The sequence below is a fragment of the Canis lupus genome, chromosome 9 (genome assembly GCF_048164855.1).
Source record: "Canis lupus baileyi chromosome 9, mCanLup2.hap1, whole genome shotgun sequence".
NCBI lineage: Eukaryota > Metazoa > Chordata > Mammalia > Carnivora > Canidae > Canis > Canis lupus.
The window spans coordinates 32,488,654-32,507,977 of NC_132846.1; the positions used below are offsets into that span (position 1 = coordinate 32,488,654).

General features: G+C 43.6%; 1 protein-coding gene across 3 annotated transcripts; it reads left to right on the forward strand.

The window, feature by feature from the left end:
* The first annotated feature begins 427 nt into the window (after nt 1-427).
* On the forward strand, nt 428-19,184 carry LGALS3 (galectin 3). 3 transcript variants are annotated; one of them, XM_072838672.1, is made up of 7 exons: nt 1,017-1,118; nt 1,803-1,996; nt 8,132-8,153; nt 9,844-10,278; nt 12,784-12,872; nt 15,708-15,873; nt 18,883-19,184. In XM_072838672.1, the coding sequence occupies exons 3-7, from the start codon at nt 8,136-8,138 to the stop codon at nt 19,036-19,038; spliced, it is 864 nt and encodes a 287-aa protein (XP_072694773.1). In that variant the 5' UTR covers nt 1,017-1,118; nt 1,803-1,996; nt 8,132-8,135; the 3' UTR covers nt 19,039-19,184. The 3 variants fall into 3 exon arrangements, with proteins under 3 accessions (XP_072694774.1, XP_072694776.1, XP_072694773.1); XM_072838673.1 differs by lacking the exons at nt 1,017-1,118; nt 1,803-1,996 and adding an exon at nt 428-715; XM_072838675.1 differs by lacking the exon at nt 1,803-1,996 and having other exon boundaries at nt 992-1,118.
* Nucleotides 19,185-19,324: the final 140 nt, after the last annotated feature.

Here is a 19,324-nt window from a genome sequence, read left to right on the forward strand (position 1 = left end):
AAATGATACCATATAAATGCCTTCTCTCCTGCAAGAATCACTATTTGCTGTAAGAACATTTCTTAAAGGGCAGTTCCGGTGGCTCAGCGGTTTAGCGCCACCTTCAGTCCAGGGCCTGATCCTGGAGACCCGGGGTCGAGTCCCACATCAGGCTCCCAGCATGGAGCCTGCTTCCCCCTCTGCCTGTTTCTCTGCCTCTCTCTGTGTGTCTCTCATGAATAAATAGTCTTTAAAAAAATATATCTTAGAGTGGTAGCTTTATCCTATTTCTGCCTTTACCAAAGCCACTTTGTGTTTACCGGTTCCCGCCGTCCTTCATCAGGACTCTCCCCAGTCTCTGAGAAAACAAATAGGCATTCTAGGAAGGGATGCAGTGGGGAGCAAACAAGCAGAAACGATTTAGGGCTCTCGCACGGCAGCTCAGAAAGGGAACGAGTGCAAGGTCAGGAATATGGGGGCATCTCTCTCTCTCACCCAGCACCTCAGAAAACTGGACAGGGCCCTCCCAGTGACACAAGTCCCCAAGCACTTCTTGGGAACGCTTTGCTACCGGAGAGGGTTTAGGTAAAATAAATGCAGAAAGGACGAGAGGGCCTGCAATTCAAGCCGAAAACAAGCAAACTCGGTGAAAGCCAGCCAGCAAGCAAGACTCTGTAAAAAGAAGCGCACTGGGAAGCCTTCGCAGGCTCTCGGTCCCGGTGGAGGGAGGCACCAGGTGAATCTGGAGAGACGGCGGGGAACGTGGCCACACGCCAGGTCTCGGGCGGCCGCGGGACCGCGGCTGGGGGCTGCGGGGCTGCGGGGCTGCGGGGCTGCGGGGCTGCGGGGCTGCAGGTCGCCCCCCAGCGTCCCCCCGCCGCCCTCGGGGCCGGGAGCTTCTCAGCGGCGCCCGGGACCCGCCCGCCGGGTGTGCGCTGGGGCCTCGCCCGCGGGTAGGGGCCGGGCCGGGCCGGGCCGGGCCGGGGCGCGGGGGGGGGGGGGGGGACCCGCCCCCTAGAGGCGGGCGGGCCGGGCCTATTTGAGGCGCGGGGCCGCCGCCCCGTCAGGGATCGCGCCGCCTCCCCGAAGCCGTCCCCGAAGCCGTCCCCGCAGCGAGCGAACGAGCGCCGAGGCGTGGGGTGAGCTGCTGGGGCGCGGCGGGGGCGCGGCGGGGGGCGCGGCGGGGGGCGCGGCGGGGGGCACGGGGTGAGCGGCGGGGGCACGGGGGGCGCAGGGGGCGCGCGGGAGCACGGGGTGAGCGGCGGGGGCGCGCGGGGGTCACGGGGGCGCAAGGGGCACGGCGGGCGCGCGGGGGCCGCGGACCGAGCCTGCTGGCGGCCGGGCCCGGGGAGCGGGGGCCGGCGGTCTGCGGGGGCGGGGGGCGCGGAGGGACGGAGGTCGCTTGCGGGGCCCGCAGCCTGCGTCTCCCCAGAGAGCGGCGTGCGACTTCGGGAAAGTTGGCGGCGCGTTGCGGGACTCCCGTACCGGTCCTGGAGCGCGCGGGTGCGTCCGCCGGCGAGCGGGTGGCGGGGGCGCGCGCTCGGCCACCCCAGCGGCCCGCCGAGGCTTGGGATTCGGGAGGGGGTCCCCCGTCCCAGGGGCCTCCCGCGCGCCATGGCTGTGGGGACGCGCGGGAGCTCGGGTACCACGCCCGGCAGGGGCAGGGGCTGCGCCGCTCGCTGGGTGCTGATCCCACAGAAAGCGGTGATGCCCCAGGGCCTGGGTGGGCATGTGCATGGCCTGGCGAACACTGCACATCCTAAGCTTTTGCAAATCAGTGACTCATCCCTGCCATTGGCTAATGTGGGCATTAATGAACCCAGGTCTGCGCGGCGAGGACGCGTAGGGTGTGGCAGAAAGAGCAGAGCCCCAGCGGAGCCAGCTTTTAAAACCGATTTGGAGGTGCACTGTGAATTGTCAGGTGCTAAAATAAAAACACTGTAACGTGCGTGTCCTCTGAGGAGCAGCAGCGTAACGCCGGAGAGGCAGGGACTTCGGCTTCAGGCCCACCCTTCAAGTTAGTGGTTCCTATTCCAGATACTGTGGAATCTTTGTAAAGTGACTCCTGGGAGTTGGGTTGCTGAAGGCTGAACCACAGTGACCCAGTCGGTTTCCGGGATTCTGGGAAAGGAATGGAAGACAGGTCCTCGGTGACCTTTGGGGGATTGGAACTGCTTCCTAGATTCATAACGTTTGGGGGTTACACTTAGAATCAGCACCTCTTCCATGTTCCGGGGGAAAGTTTGATGATGGTCTTTGAATGTTTTGAGCTTTGAAGTGCTGGAAGGATGTCTCACCAGGTTACTTAAGGAATAGAAGAAGGGGAACACTGATAAATTGAGCCTGTTTTTTGCAGGGGTCTTTAATTAATGAAGCCTCACTATGCTACAAATATGCATAAATGTTTTTACTATAAAGACTTCAGTTACTGCTATATTGCTCTATATATCAGTTATTGCAGTGAGCTCAAAAGGCCAGTGTTCGTCTCACCTATATAGTTACCTATTTGTTTAGAACCTCATCAGCCAGACTCTAAATCTTAACTGCAACAGGCGCCTACACTCATGTATTATATGAGCATCTCATGTTGACCTTAGATACAGTTGACTTGTAAACTCAAGGTATTTGAGACTCATGGTAACTGATCTGAAACCTAGCCTCCCTTTCCTGTGATGGTTTGGGAAAGAGGCTCCCACCGAGGACAGCTGGGTTGACATTGGGTGTCTAGAGCCTGAACTGGGTAATTAAATTCTGAGTGCTAAGCCTGCCAGGGCAGTGCTTGCTGTAAACTTCCAATTTGCTGCTGACTAAGTATCATGTGTTCTTTCTCTCTTGACTGATGTTCAGCTTTTCCATAGGGGGAAAAAATCAGTAACTGAGAGGCACCGAGTAACTTTACCTTCCTTGATGCTGAGGAACTATGATAAGAAGGAAATCCTAGTAAAAGACCAGTTTCCTTTGTTCCAACTCAGCATCACTGAATTTGGCTTTGGAAAGTACTTTCCTCACGCCCTGCTCCTTTTTTCAGCAAGAGCAGGAAGTAGACTGCCTCTCCTGTGGTCTTTGGAGAGGAGGTGTGGGCAGTGCCTTGGGGTTCTGAGGAAATACATTCGTGATCTACTTCTCTTTCAGCTTGTATAAAGGTCAGGGCCCTGTGTGAGCAGAAATTTCAGAAGTGCTCCCAGGAACCCTGGCTACTGGACTAATTGCTAGGTGGATCTAGAATAGCAGAGTACAGTAAATAGCCCCTCTTTATTAGAGGGAAAAGCTACAATTAACAGCCAATTAAAATGATCTACATTCTGACTCATGTTTAAATTCTTTATTCCAAAGCAACATTGAACTACTTTCTGTAGGTTTTTCCAAATGTGAAGACTTACATAGTATTTCCTCATGTTTTGTTTGTTTTGTTTTGCTTTAATGTAGGGTTTCTTTCCTGGTGCTTCTAAATTTTCCACTGCTGGGAATGGCAGGATGGAGTTCATGTATGTGTAGTATCTATAGGGTGAGAAGACTTTTTTTTACATTTGATTGTGTCTCTATATAAATAGTTCATATAAAAGAAAGAGACAGAGGGACAGAGAGACAGAAAGAGAGAGGAAATTTCCAGGCAAGTAAGAAAGATATTTATCTAAATAGTTTTTTTTTTTAAGTTCTAAGGTTGCTAACCTTTATTTGAAAAAAGCATTGGTTATAACCTTTTTTGAAAAACAGATACAGATCTGATGGTAGAGAATAAACATTTTGAAACAGTGCGTATCCAATTTTTGGAGAAGTACACTTTATTGGTTTAAATGTGGTTATAATTAGCAAAGTGACTGTGCAAAATGGCATCATTATATTCAATACTGTGTGTATCAAAGCTCACTGAATGAGTCACTCAGCTAGTTTTCTGACAAAAACATGGTTTCTTTTTTTAATTTGTTTACAATTTCAACATGTTATGTAGTTCTGAATGAATAGGCCAGAGAATTAATTTCTAAGTGAAGTAATTAACACTTTTAAAGGATGATACTTTAAAATTTCAAAGAGTGAGGTTTGACATTCAGTATAAAATGAACCTGAATTATGAGTGAGGATGCTTGGACCCTGGTTGTTGGCCTGCCAAGAACAGAATGACTTTGGGCCACCTCTCTGAGCCTCAGTTTCCTTACACCTATTTTTTTTTTAAGATTTTATTTATTTATTCATAGACACAGAGAGAGAGAGGCAGAGACACAGGCAGAGGGAGAAGCAGGCTCCATGCAGGGAGCCTGATGTGGGACTCGATCCCGAGTCTCCAGGATCACACCCCAGGCTGCAGGCGGCACCAAACCGCTGCGCCACCAGGGTTGCCCAGTTTCCTTACATCTAGAATGGGAATATTAACTTTCCCCTGAAAATCTTATAAGATTATTATCAGAATGAAAATAGGGAAAGTATGGAAAAGTGCTTTATAAGCTGAAAAGCACCACATTAATGCAGGGTGTCATTATTCTAATGAGCTTGTCTAATGTATCACAGCATAATACAAACTGTCAACCAAGGCTTTATATGAAACACAGTGGAAAGAAAGTGGAATCTGCTTTGTTTCTCAAATTGTTTTAGTTGGAGCTGAAAATAAGTTGAATATGCTTGAGCAGAGACTTTAAGAAGAAATGTTACATTTTGGAAATGCTGCTTTAGTTTCTAGTTGTAATCAGCCTTTAAACACATTTTAGTTTGATTGGAGTTATGTTAATATGACACCTTATTAGGCCAATGGTACAGATTTAGCTAGTTTTAACTATTGAAACTAACTTTTTGGTTTTTATTGACCTTGTATCTCCACTTCTATAGGGATACACATGTTAATCAGCCTAGACAGGTGTATCTCAACCAGGCACAACTTTGCCCTTTAGCCTCAGCTTCCAAGATGTGTGGCAATGTCTGAAGACATTTTTGGTTGTCATAATTGGGAGGTGGGGTATTGTGCTACTAGCACCTTATATATTGAAGCCATAGATGCTAGTTGGAGACATTTCCAACTCCGACAAAGAATCCAACCTGAAATGTCAGTGGTGCTGAGGTTGGGAAAAAGCCTTTACAGAATAGGAATATCTAAGAGAAGCCAAAAAACACTTATGAAGTTGTAAGTCTGGGTCTTTATTTATTTATTTATTTATTTTTTAGTCTGGGTCTTTAGTATGTTATGCAGGAATGGAAGAAGTTTGTGTAATCAAACGAACTGAACTTTCTGCCCATCGTGAAGTTCAAGATTGTTTCCTTCCAGCATCCAAAATAAGAGAGGCTTTGTTTTCTTAAGAAGCGTCCTTTCTGGGTGCGCCTGGGTGGCTCAGTCAGTTAAGCATCTGTCTTCAGCTCAGGTCATGATTCTGGGCATCCTGGGATCAGGCCCCACATCAGGCTCTCTGCTCAACAGGGAGTGTGCTTCACTCTCTCCCTCTCACCCTCTTCCTGCTCGTGTTCTCTCTCTCTTTCTTGTTCTCTTTTTAAAATAAATAAATATCTTTTTTAAAAGATTTTATTTATTTATTTATTCATCAAAGAGAGAGAGAGAGGCAGAGACACAGGCAGAGGGAGAAGCAGGCTCCATGCCAGGAGCCGGACGTGGGACTCGATCCCAGGTCTCCAGGATCACACCCCAAGCTGAAGGCGGCGCTAAACTGCTGAGCCACCAGGGCTGCCCATAAATATCTTTTTTTTATTTATTTATTTATTTATTTATTTATTTATTTATTTATTTATTTTTATTTTATTTTATTTTATTTATTTATGATAGTCATACAGAGAGAAAGAGAGAGAGGCAGAGACACAGGCAGAGGGAGAAGCAGGCTCCATGCACCGGGAGCCTGATGTGGAATTCGATCCCGGGTTTCCAGGATCGCGCCCTGGGCCAAAGGCAGGCGCCAAACCGCTGTGCCACCCAGGGATCCCCATAAATATCTTTTAGAAGGAAGGAAGGAAGGAAGGAAGAAAGGAAGGAAGGAAGGAAGGAAGGAAGGAAGGAAGGAAGGAAGGAAGGAAGGAAGGAAAAAAGGAAAGGAAAAAGGAAAGGAAAAAGGAAAGGAAAAAGGAAAGGAGAAAAAAAAAAAAAGAAAAGTCCTTTCTGGGGCACCTGGCTGGCTCGGTCCGTAGAACATGCAACTCTCGATCTCAGGATTGTGAGTTTGAACCCCATGTTGGGTGTAGAGATTACTTAAAATCTTAAAAGAAAAAAAAGACTTCCTTTCTTTTCCTTTTCTGTAATAACACTTGTCTCAAGTTCCTCCTGTGGTGGCTGCACACTTTTCTAAGCAGCAGTAGCCTTTTGGGGAAGGAAGCCCAAGTGGAGAAGCAGGTGACTTCTGCTTTAAAAGATTAAATGCTGGGGATCCCTGGGTGGCTCAGCAGTTTAGTGTCGCCTTCAGCCTAGGGCGTGATCCTGGAGTCCCGGGATTGAGTCCCTGTTGGGCTCCCTGCATGGAGCCTGCTTCTCCCTCTGCCTGTGTCTCTGCCTCTCTCTCTCTCTCTCTCTCTGTGTCTATCATGAATAAATAAATAAAAAATCTTAAAAAGAAAAAGCTTAAATGCTACAGGAAATACATGAATGTAAGCCCTGGGAGAGTCACTGTGACTTCCTACTCAAATTGCTAGCAGTTTCCCACATTTGAAGATGGATGATATGGTGATACCATAAACTGCTTCCAAATATGTTTGAGAATGTCCAGATTTAAAAAAGAGATGTGCAAAAAAACTTAGAAGGTAATATTCAACTGTGACATAAATAGCAGAGTATGATAAACTATCTGATATGTACAAATGGAGGACATTCAGTCCTAGGAGGACATTAAGTTGTTAAGTCTTTTTTTTTTTTTTTTTACCAAAAAGCCTGATATTTTAACTGTTTAGGACCTATCAATTATTATTCTTTAGGGGTAATGTCATTTCTTAAAATAATTTAGTACATATCACAGTGGGCAACTCAAGGGAAAAGAGATTCTGATTGTTTAAGATCTAGATCACTTTGGCCATAGTTCAGGTGATCCTGACTCAAGAAAACTCACCCAGGCCTTAGGAGTCCAAAGCTTCCCTCTTCCCCTCACTGCCAGAGCACCTGCAGTGGGAGCAGGTATAAAACATCTTAAATGGTTAGAGACTTGGCATAGGGAGAGGAGCAGGAGAAAGCAGGAAGGTTGTGTCAAGGCCACCCCTCGAGTCAGCTCTGGGCAAAGCCAACTCTTTTTGGTTAGCATCCTACCCAAAAATATTTTACTCTACATTGCCTGACTTCTTTTCTTTTCACCCTAGTTTGTTATACTGCCTGAGTTTCGTTTGGAGTAACAAATATCATGAATTAAAAAAAAGAAGTATTCTGTACCTGCCTTTTTTTTCTTCATTGCTCCACATCCGGATCTCACCTCTCCTTTAAGGCTTAGTTCAAACAATACCACCTCTTCCCATTTTAGAAGTCATAGTTCTAGTTGCGATGCCCCATCACACAGTCTGGCTCACAGCATTGATCCCTCGTGATTCCTGATGGCCCGTGAGCCCTTTGACCATACAGATCTTGGCCTATCTGTCTTCGGACCCAAGCAAGAGCATGGTGCCTGGCCCAGAGCAGGCATAAATACGTGCAAATGAAGGAATAAATCATTGGTAGCAACTCCATCTGGGGCATTGGTTTTCAAATCTCAGTAGGAATCTGTCAACTCTGCTTTCCTCCTAAAACCCAGAAGAGGGCATGGGGTTGATCTTGGGAGTGGGAGGGAAGGTGGGTGATATTAAGAGGCTCAACTCTTTGTAAGAGGTGGTGGAAAAAGCACCCAGGAAGAAAGGTGAGGAGGACCACAGATGAACCAGGACTGTTTCTGTCCTTACCAAAGAAAGGGGCAGGACATTTGCTTCCTCGTTCCTTCAGAACATAGGTTGGTCTGATTAGACTTGAGAATTACGAGTTAAATAGGGCTTGGTGATCTAGCTGGAGTGCATCCCTGCTAGAGCTTTTTTTTTTCCTTGTAGTTCCACACTATTGATTTAGGTGTATTTGGGGAATATACTGGCTTGGTTTAGAAGAATGCCTGTAGATAATCTAGAACTGCCCAATGTACTGTGTGTGATGTTATATTAATATGGAAACTGGTGAAATTGTCTAGGATCAAATGATAACCTATCTTTTTTCCCCCCTTTTCAGGAAAATGGCAGACAGTTTTTCAGTAAGTGTTTTATGTCTGTTTTCTTACTGTAATATCCATTCCACGTAGGTTGAGGGCTTTCTTTACCATCAGACATTCGCTTCTAATTCTCTCACCATGTGGCTTCCTCTGGCCTTAACTGTCCAATGAGGGCTGGTTAGCTCAAGTCTTGTTTTTCCAGCAATAGGTTCAGGAAGAAAGCCAGGGAGATTGATGCCTGGGACTCACTAACCATAACTCCTTTACTAAAAAGCCTGCGATAGAAACAGTTTGACTTCATGGGCAGAAGCTGAGAAATAATATGAGCAAAGGGAAGGATGGTGCAATGGTGCTGTCTCAGCATCCTGATTTCTACGATTTTTCTTTTCATGTCAGTTAGAGATGATGTACTTTTACATAGAGGAAGGCTAGCTCCTGACTTTGGCAGGTTACAAAAGGCAACCCTCCATGATCCGAGATGATGGGAAGAAAGAATAAAGGGATGCAGGAGAGGCCACAGCTGCCCGGATGCCCCATGAGGCAAAAAGGACAGGGGAGCTACCCAGGCTTCTCTCTTCTTCCTATTCTTTAATTTCTGGCCGATGCTTCTCCTTAGCCAGACTCATCTGGAAGCCTTTAAACACCATCTTCAGGGGTCAGTTCCCCTGTGATCAGCCCAGGGCAAGGAGAGGGATGGATTTGACCAGCACATTACCACATTGGGAATGTGGCAGGACTGACTCTGCTGTCAGACATGGAACTCATTGAACTATGAGAACTCAAGCCCATCATTCTGACCACCTACTGTAGGGCTTCTCTTCATCTGAACCATGTAGTTGTTTGACTAAATAATCATCAAAACACAGATAAAGCAAGTACCTGCTTATATCAGAAACCACTGTGCATGGCCGTGTACCTATTGTGGCTGCCAGGGACAGTCTTGTGGTTCTGCTAGAGATTGGAAATGGGACTGGAAGCCCTTTGAGAGCTGCTAAGAAGGGGACCACACCTCTTAGAAATCCTTCTCTGGAATGGTCTTGTGAAACTGGTATGGAGGCTTCTATTAAGCCATCCTTGTTCTTTCCAAGGAAAAGCCTTATACCATTGGATAGTTGTATGAACTTTACCATGTAGTTCATATGTTGACACTATACGGCCAAGAAAATATGGCAATCGCTATTAGAATTATAGTGCATCAAAAAAACACATTCTTTATGGAAAGACAATTCATGTTAAGAACTATAAATTGCTTTGCTTTGTTTTCCATTTTCTATATGGCTCTCCTCATCCCCATACAAACAGTAATTAATCTGGAATCCCACTTAATGGCATGATCTGTCTTTAAAAAAAAACAACTTAAAAAATTTAAACTAGTTTTAGATTTATAAAAAAATTGCATAGATAGTACAAAGAGTTCCCATTTACCCTATGTCCACTTCCCTCTAATATTAATGTCTTACATTAGTATGGTACATTTTTTACTATTAATAAACCAGTACTGATACATTATTACTAAAAAAGAAAAAGAAAGTGATGAAGCATATATAACCCCAAAGTCTAATTTTAGTCTTATGAACTGCAAACTGTTTAATAGGCAGGAAAATTTTGTTGATGTGAATTTCATACCCTTACTGTATCCCTCTACTTCTTAGATCCCATATTCCTGTTTTCCTGAAAGTTCTGTTTTTGTGAATGTTTTTCATCCTGTAATTATTGATATCTTTCTGTCTAGCTTAATGATGCTTTATCTGGGTCTGGAAACCCAAACCCTCAAGGATGGCCTGGTCCATGGGGAAACCAGCCTGCTGGAGCAGGGGGCTACCCAGGGGCCTCCTATCCTGGTGCCTACCCTGGCCAGGCACCTCCCGGCGGCTACCCTGGCCAGGCACCTCCCGGCGGCTACCCTGGCCAGGCACCACCCGGCGGCTACCCTGGCCAGGCACCTCCCGGTGGCTACCCTGGCCAGGCACCTCCCGGCGGCTACCCTGGCCAGGCGCCTCCTGGCACCTACCCTGGCCCCACAGCACCTGCTTATCCTGGCCCAACAGCACCAGGAACCCAACCCGGGCAACCGAGTGGGCCTGGGGCCTACCCGCCTCCTGGACAACCAAGCGCTCCGGGAGCCTACCCTGCGGCTGGTCCCTTTGGCATCCCTGCTGGACCACTGGTAAGATGGAACTAGCCATTTCATATACTTGAGTGTGATCAGGACAAAGCTAATGACGAACGAACAGAACAATTTTCTCAAGTCGGTGCCATTACTTTGCTGTGCTCTGGCTGGGAGCTGGCTCTGAGCACCAACCTGCAAAGGGCTTCAGAGAGACCTGAAGCTTTAAACTCGCTGCATAGAGCCACTTTTCAAGGACCAACCATGGTGTATGTCAGCCCATTAGAAAAACTCATTGTTTGTATTGAGATTAGTATGTGTACTATTAGTATGAAGAGAAGTCAGTGTATCTTTTCAAGACATCTGTAAGGCAGGTTTAATATAAATGAAGTTAAGATCATAGTAATGAGGGTACATTTTAGTTAATATTATCAATAAACAGTACATAACTCATACCAGCAGTGTGCTTCTACATGGGTGATATCCTTTAACCCCATAACTGCCCTGAAAGATACTGTTACTAGTCCTACTTTTACACATGAGGAAATGAGACAGTAGAGAATTAGTTACACAATTTGTCTAGGCTCATAGAGGGAATGTGTAGGGAAACCAAGGTAATATGGTTTTGAAAAAACCTTCTAGAGATAATTTTGTGATTTTAGGATTGAATTTTCATTTGTATTAAAACCCATTTTAGTATATGAATTCTAAGTATAAAACCTAACTCTGTGGAGACCCTAGACACATCTCAAAAATAGATCCTTCACTTCCAGATGTATAATCTAGTTGGGAGATAACATATAGATGTTGGGAAAGCATTTAGTAGCAGTGTGGGATCAGACCCTCTCAGGACCATGTGGACGTTGGCATAGGTAGCATCTGACCTGCCTTTAGGTCTGCCTAGAGGAGAGTACAGAGAAGGCGTTGGGTGCATGGGCAGCATTGAGCAGGCCTTGGTTGACCACAGGTAGTCTTTTGTAGACAGATGGGGACATGGAAGCTGTGAAAAGGAAGAGGCAGATGTGAGAGGGGTTGCAGAGGAAGAACCCCAGGAACTAGTTGTTAGGTCTTAGTCAGGGATGACTGGGTTTTCAAGGCCAGACAATTAGAGCAGCAGCTAAGGGTCAGCCCGAACCAGGAACTCAGGAAGGAGATCTGTTGGGGCATGGGGAGGAAGAAACAAACTCCAGTTCACACCTGTCGGACTTGAAGCATCTGTAGGAAATGCAAATAGGAGGAAGTATAGGTCTAGAGAGAAAAGACTTGGCTGGTGGTTGAACTGGGGTTGGGGGGGCTGGGGTAAGAAATTATGAAGGGAAAAGAGAAAAGGCCAAAGGGAGTTTGGGAATATTTACAGCACCTTGAACATAGATGGTTAATAAATTTTTGTGGAAGAACTAGGGAATGTATTAGATGAAGAGTGTTCTTCATTCCAGAAATTTTTAGGATCTGCCACACTCAAAGCACCCTGTTGATTCCATGTAAGTAGAGCTTATGAGAACTCACAAGTCCCCAGATGTGACACAATGCCTGCTCTCAGGGAGCAAATGACCATGATGAAGTACGTTATGTGACAGGGTTCTTAAGAGGGGCACAAGGATGTATAACTAAAACTGATATGATTATATCTCAGTAAAAGTAATTTTTAAAAAAGAAAAGTGGCACAAAAATGTTAATGTTGATTGCAAGGGCAAGCCTAAGCCTTTCCAAAAAATAGTCCACGTGAATGAATCATAGATTAGGATGGCCTTACTAGTGAGAGATACAGTGCTCCAAAAGGGAATATGTTCTGTCTTTGGCACCAATTAACTGATGGCTCTATTCCTTTTTTTTTTTTTTTTTTAAAGATTTATTTATTTATTTAGTCAATCGGAGAAGGACAATCATCATATGATTTCACTCATACATGGAATATAAGAAATAGTGAAAGAGATTATAAGGGAAAGAGGGGAACTGAGTGGGAAAAATGAGAGAGGGAGACAAACCATGAGAGACCCCTAACTCTGGGAAACAAAGGGTTGCAGAAGGGGAGGTGGGTCGGGGGATGGGGTAACTGGGTGATGAGCATTCAGGAGGGCACTTGATGAGGTGAGCACTGGGTGTTATACTATATGTTGGCAAATCGAGCTTAAATAAAAACAAAGGTAAAAAATAAAATAAAATTATTTATTTATTTATTTATTTGAGAGAGAAAGAGAGAGAGAGAGAGAGAGAAAGAGAGAGAGAGAGACACCAAGCCAAGGGAGAGGCAGAGGGAGAGGAAGAAGCTCCCTGCTCAGTGGGGAGCCTGACAAGAGACTATCCCAGGACCCTGGGATCATGACCTGAGCCAAAGGCAGACACTTAACTGAGCCACCCAGGAGCCCCCTGATGGTTTTATTCATGATTATTACTTACTTGTACATGTAGGAAGCCTTATCCCTTCAGGCCTTGGGCAGGGTGGCCTGAGAATCTGGAAAAATGGCTTAAATTAGGGTTATGTGTTAGTCACATTAGCAAAATATTTTCCTTTCTTTCCCCAAGAACACATGACTCTATTGATACATGTATGTTTTTTATTCCCAGACTGTGCCTTATGACCTACCTTTGCCTGGAGGAGTCAAGCCTCGCATGCTGATAACAATTCTGGGCACAGTAAGGCCCAGTGCAAACAGGTAAAGAGCAAAATTAGCAACTCTAACATATTTGTCAATTGGTTTTTGAATAAAGGATGATCTGTTTCAAATTTTAATAAAATTTTTAAAATTTTACATTGAGAATTCTATATCACAGAATGGGATTATCTCATAAATCATGTGTGTGTTCCCACCAAGAGGACAAAATGTCCCTCACTTAAATCTTGTTTTTTCTCCCAGAACTACAATGGAACAGTTCTACTTTTTTTTTTTTTTTTAAGATTTTATTTATTAATTTGAGAGAGCAAGCACAAGCATGAGCAGGGGGAGGGGCAGAAGGAGAAGCAGACTTCTCGCTGAGCAGGGAGCTCTACTTCGATCTGGAGCTGAAGGCAGATGCTTAACTGACTGACCCACCCAGGCACCCCCAAAAAGTTTTACTTTGTGGGGATAAAGGGAAAGAGCAGACAACCCATTCAGAAAAACCTAAGTTATTCCTGGCAGTGAGAGCCTTAGAATTTAAGGGAAGTACAGTCTTATGTAATGTAATACTTGGCCATCTCTCTACCGCTGAGCCATGTATTGTCTAAAAAACCAAGCATGCGTTTTATATCTAGATACCCATTAAAGATTAGGGTCAAAAACACAAAGATTGCACTGGATGTAATTTTGAGTTCATCTGAGAGCTTACACATCATACCTCTCTCCCCTCATATTTGGACAGATCACCCTGCAGCCATGCAGGTCCCAGTGCAGTCTTAGTGGGCTTGACTGTCCTTTCTGCCTTCCTCCTGGGCACAAAGCAGAGTCATAGATTCCCAAGCTGTCAGCCAGGTCTACAGATGTTAAGTGGCAGGATGGTGGAACCCCAGTCTTCTGAGTAGACACTACTTATGTAAAGATTTGAAAAGGGGCGCCTGAGTGGCTCAGCGGTTAAGTGCATCTGCCTTCGGCTTAGGGCATGATCCTGGAGTTTGGGATCGAGTCCCACATCAGGTTCCCTGCATGGAGCCTGCTTCTCTCTCTGCCTGTGTCTCTGCCTCTCTCTTTCTGTGTTTCTCATAAATAAATAAATAAAATCTTTAAAAAAAAAAAAAGATTTGGAAAGACCCTACAAGTTAAAGACTGCTTCAAAAGAAGTCAACTTTGGGTATTGGAACTGGTTTTGATGGAGGTGAGCTAGGATGGAGTAAGCCCCTGAGCTCATCTAGGAAAATCCATACTGATTTATGGCTGCCCTGGGATGCCTGGCTGTGGTTATCACCACTGCTTGTATTTACATGTAATACAAGCAGGTTAAGGATACCCTGAAGACATCCAGGATGCCTGTCCTGAGGTGGTAGTACCATTAAAGCTCCTGCAGCCATAAATTGATCTGTGTTTCTGGGTCTTACCGACAGTGCACAAAAGGTACAAGTTCAAGCTATGTACACAGGTACACAGGATTCTTATGAATCGATAAACAACTTTGTGTCTTTCACTTTGCTCCTCGTGGATCCGTGGGAACCCCCTTTTCTGTTACCAGGAAATGGACTCAGCCTCTGATATAATCATTTTACATCCAGCCAGCCTTCTCTGGTTCTGGTTGGTAGCCAGGACCCTAAGCCCTCTCTTCTTTCCACACAGCCTGTACAGCTTCTCTCTAAACACAGTGCTTACCTGCACGATAAAGCTGGCCTCACAGCCAGTTACAATGTCCTTATCCATCTTGCTTCCCCAAATAACACAGAACCCAGCACATCTGATCCTATGCATTCAGCACTTACGATTTGTACTCCTTCCTCAGCCACTATCACACAGATCCACACTGGATGTTTGTCTCATTCAGGGTTTTTGCACTAGAAACCTTAGCCCCAGTAATACTAGAGATGCACACAGACTGTGGCAGATTAATATTAATTTTGGTAGAAATGGTTAAGATGGTAGTAAACTGAAAAAACAGTTGCTTCATTCTGCAAAATTTATGTGATGAGTTACATGAAGAAAAGAATGCTTAAGTTGGTAGAGATGGCAAGGTCTTCCTTTTCACTGTAGAGAAAATATAGCTATCGGATTTTTTTAAAGTCAAATACAAATGCCATTGCCATCTGATTATATTGATCCTCTCCCTGTGCATTCAGTCGTTGAAAGACATTTGTGGTTGTATGTGTGTTACTGGGGAAATGAAAATGCCCAAGAAATCATTGTTAATAGGTTGAGTGTAGACCTTTTTAAAACGAGAGCACCTGCTGATTCTGACATTAGTGCTCCAGGGAGCAGACTTTGAGAAGCTGAGGGTAGGGTTAATTCTTGAACAGTCTGAGGACTTGTGTTTGCATTAACATCCAAGGAGAAGGAACAAGGTCAAAAAGTTAAGCCAGCACTTCCATTAATTCCACTTCCCATCTTGGAATGTTTAACACATTTATCTCTCCATGACTTCACAACTTAGCAACAGGATTCTGAACATTATGTTCTCTCATTCTTGGTATTTTAGGACTAAGTTTTTGGTTAACTAGAAGGAAGCCAGGTATTTGATAGGTATTAAAAGTAACTGGCAGGGCAGGAAAGAGGTAACCATTATGATTTGAAGAGTTTTCATAGTAGGCAGTAAAGAGGGAATGACAGCTAAATGGAATGATGTGACCAAAGACAAGGAGGCAAAAAAAGTGAACACGTACTGCCTTGCATACTTTCCAGTACTACAAGGGCGCATCAAACAGTGGCTTCGTTTACTTTCCAGTTTGAAGCCATACTCTGGTTTATTTGCTTCCCTTTAGAAAATGTTGTGTATTTTATAAAATGATTTGATCTTTAGAAAATGATGAATTCTTCCTTTGATACAAATGTACAACTTGAATCATTTTACTAACTCTGGTCTTTGGTTTAAAACAGACTTGCTCTAGATTTCAAGAGAGGGAATGATGTTGCCTTCCACTTTAACCCACGCTTCAATGAAGACAACAAGAGAGTCATTGTTTGCAATACCAAGCTGGATAATATCTGGGGAAAGGAAGAAAGGCAGGCAGCTTTTCCATTCGAAAGTGGTAAACCATTCAAAGTAAGTTATTGCTGGGCAACTCTCTTGGGTCCCCTCCCTCTTTGGGAGCTTTATACTGTCGCTCAATAAACTTTGCTGCCCACCAAAAAAACCCAAAATCAAAACAAATTAAAAAAAAACAAAGTAAGTTATTGCTACTATTATATATTGATAATATATATTTCTCATGGGGAATCACTCTACAACCACGATGCACTTGAAATGAATTTTTATCAGCTATCCTGGGACACCTAGCCAGTACCTCTGCTCCTCATCCTGAGGGACCAGGCTCAACAGGACTGGCACACTCTCTAGCTCCATGTCGGCATTTCACCATTGTCCCTGTTACTACACCTTTTGAGTTTTTAAAGCTTTTCTGAAAATGAGAAAAATAGCATCTTTAATAAAAAAGGAAGAAGGGGGCACCTGTGTGGCTTAATTGGTTAACTGACTCTTGATCTCTGCTCAGGTCTTAATCTCAGGGTCATTAGTTCCAGCTCCATGTTGGGCTCCACACTGGACTTGGAGCTTACTGAAAAAACGAAAAAAAAGGCAGAAAGTCTTGATGGTACAGTTGGGCTGAGACTCATGCAGCGTAGCTGGCATGGCAATCAAAACTAATTTTTTTAAATTCTGAAATTAATGTTTGTTTTATTAAAAAGAAATTTTACAGATTTTCAAATTAGAAAACCTCCAAAAAAAAGAAAAAAAAAAAAAAAAAAGAAAACCTCCATCTTTTCCCCTTTCTCCCAACCTCACAAGGGTTGCAACTTGGTTAATATCCTTCCAGTATTTTCTATGACATACAACGCTATTTATTTTAAAAACTTTATTTATTGGGCAGCCCAGGTGGCTCAGCGGTTTAGTGCCGCCTTCAGCTCAGGGCGTGATCCTGGAGACCCGGGATCAAGTCCTACTTCGGGCTCCCTGCATGAGCCTGCTTCTCCCTCTGCTTGTGTCTCTGCCTCTCTCTCTCTCTCTCTCTCTCCCCTCTCTGTGTTTTTCATGAATAAATAAAATCTTAAAAAAAAAACTTTATTAAGTAATCTCTACCCCTGAACTCATGACTCTGAGGTGGTTATGTTGACAGTAGAGTGGCCAATAAAACAACTAGACTATAAGTTCCTCAAAGGCAGGGACTAGGGATCCCTGGGTGGCTCAGCAGTTTAGTGCCACCTTCAGCCCAGGGCGTGATCCTGGAGTCCGGGAATCGAGTCCCATGTCAGGATCCCTGCATGGACCCTGCTTCTCCCTCTGCCTGTGTCTCTGCCTCTCTCTGTGTGTCTCTCACGAATAAATAAAATCTTAAAAAAAAAAAAAAAAGGCAGGGACTAATAGGGACCATGTTCTATATTTGGTGGACATCTCTTCATATTAGAACATCATTATTTAATAACATTTCATTGCTTAGATATGTGCTTATTCTATGAGTGCCCTATGGATGATAATTTGGAACATGGAAATATTCCAAATAAATGAAACCTGGAAAAATTTATTTTACTAAAACAGTATAATATTGGTCCTTATAAATCTTTGCTTCCTAGAAGTTTATTCCAAGAACGTACATAATTTTTTAGAAAGATTTTATTTATTTATTTGAGACAGAGAGAGAGAGAAGCACAAGCAGGGGACAGGGGAGGGGCAGGAGAGGAAGCCCGACACGGGGCATCATCCCAGGACTCTGAGATTGTACCTGAGCTGAAGGCAGCTGCTTAACCGACAGGACCACCCAGGTGCCCAAGAATGTACATATCTAAAATTTAGATAAGATATTGCCAAAGTGCTGCTTTCAAAAGGCTGTAAGGATAAACATGTTCACTACTATTGGAAGAGTGTTTCCCCTACTCTTGCCCCAACTGGTTATTATCAATTCTCACAACATATGCCACCCTCTTAGAGAATTTCTACTTCAGTATTTTTCATTTATTTATTGAAGTATAGCTGACAAAATTACATTAGTTTCAGGTGTACAACATAGTGATCAACATCTCTATATGCTATGCTGTGCTTACAAGTGTAGCTACCATCTGTCACCATACAACACTATTACAGTACCACTGACTGTATTCCCTATGCTGTACCTTGTACCCCATGACTCACTCATCCCATAACTGGAAACCTGTACCTCCCACTCCCCTTCAACCATCTTGCCTGTCCTTGTAGGTACCCCTCTCCTCTGGCAACCATCAGTTTGTTTTTTGTATTCATGGGTCTGTTTCTGCTTTTTGTGCATTTATTTCTTCCTTTGATTTTTTAGATTCCACATGTAAGTAAAATCATGGTATTTGTCCTTCTCTGTCTGACTTATTTTATTTAGCATAATATCGCCTAGGTCTATCTATGGTATCACAAATGGCAAGATCTCATTCTTTCTTATGGCCAAGAAATATTCCATTGCATATATTATATAACACATATTATATAATATATACAGATAGATCGATCTCACATCTTCATCTATTCATCTATGGATCCATACTTACATTGCTTCCGTATCTTGGCTATTATAAACAATGCTGCAGTAAACATAGGGGTGCATTTATCTTCTCAAACTAGTGTTTTCATTTTCTTTGGGTAAATACGCAATAGTGGACTTACTGAATCATAATAGTATTTCTATCTTTAATTTTTTGAGGAACCTCCATACTATTTTCCACAGTGGCTGCACCAATTTACATTCCCACTAACAGTGCATGAATGCTCCTTTTTCTCCATATCCTCGCTAGCACTTGGTGTGTTTATTTTTTACTTTTAGGTGTTGGCCATACAAAAACTTTGTTTTTGTGTAGATACATTATTAATCTTTACCTTTATAGCTTTACCTTATCTTTATCATCTTTTTTTTATTTTATTTTGCTTGAATCTTTGGATAATCTGTGGAATTTATTTTTGCTGTAAAGTTCCTTTTTTGGACTTCAGTCAGTTCCACGGATGATCAGAAAGATGAAACGTGGGACATTCTGAGCTTAGGCCAGACTGGTCTTGAAATTAATGAGCATTTCTAACAGTTTTGTGTATGTGCCATTTCAGATACAAGTGCTGGTTGAATCTGACCACTTCAAGGTTGCGGTCAATGATGCCCATTTGTTGCAGTACAATCATCGGATGAAAAATCTCCCGGAAATCAGCAAACTGGGAATTTCTGGTGACATAGATCTCACCAGTGCTTCATATGCTATGATATAATCTTAAAGGAGAAGATTTAAAAAAAAGAGAATTGAATATTCATTTAAACTTACACATGTAAACTTCATGTTTCGACTGAAAAATTTTACCTTTATTCATCACTATCCTTCTTGTAAATCATCCATTTAATAAACATTCTAAGAGTTCCCTGTCTTTATGTGCCATTTAATTGGGGCAATTTATTCTTGATAAAGCACAATGGACTCAGTGGAAAAGGAATATGTAGCAATATTAATATCACATTAGAGTCTCCCAGAGTTTTCTATACTTACTAAAACATTTAAAG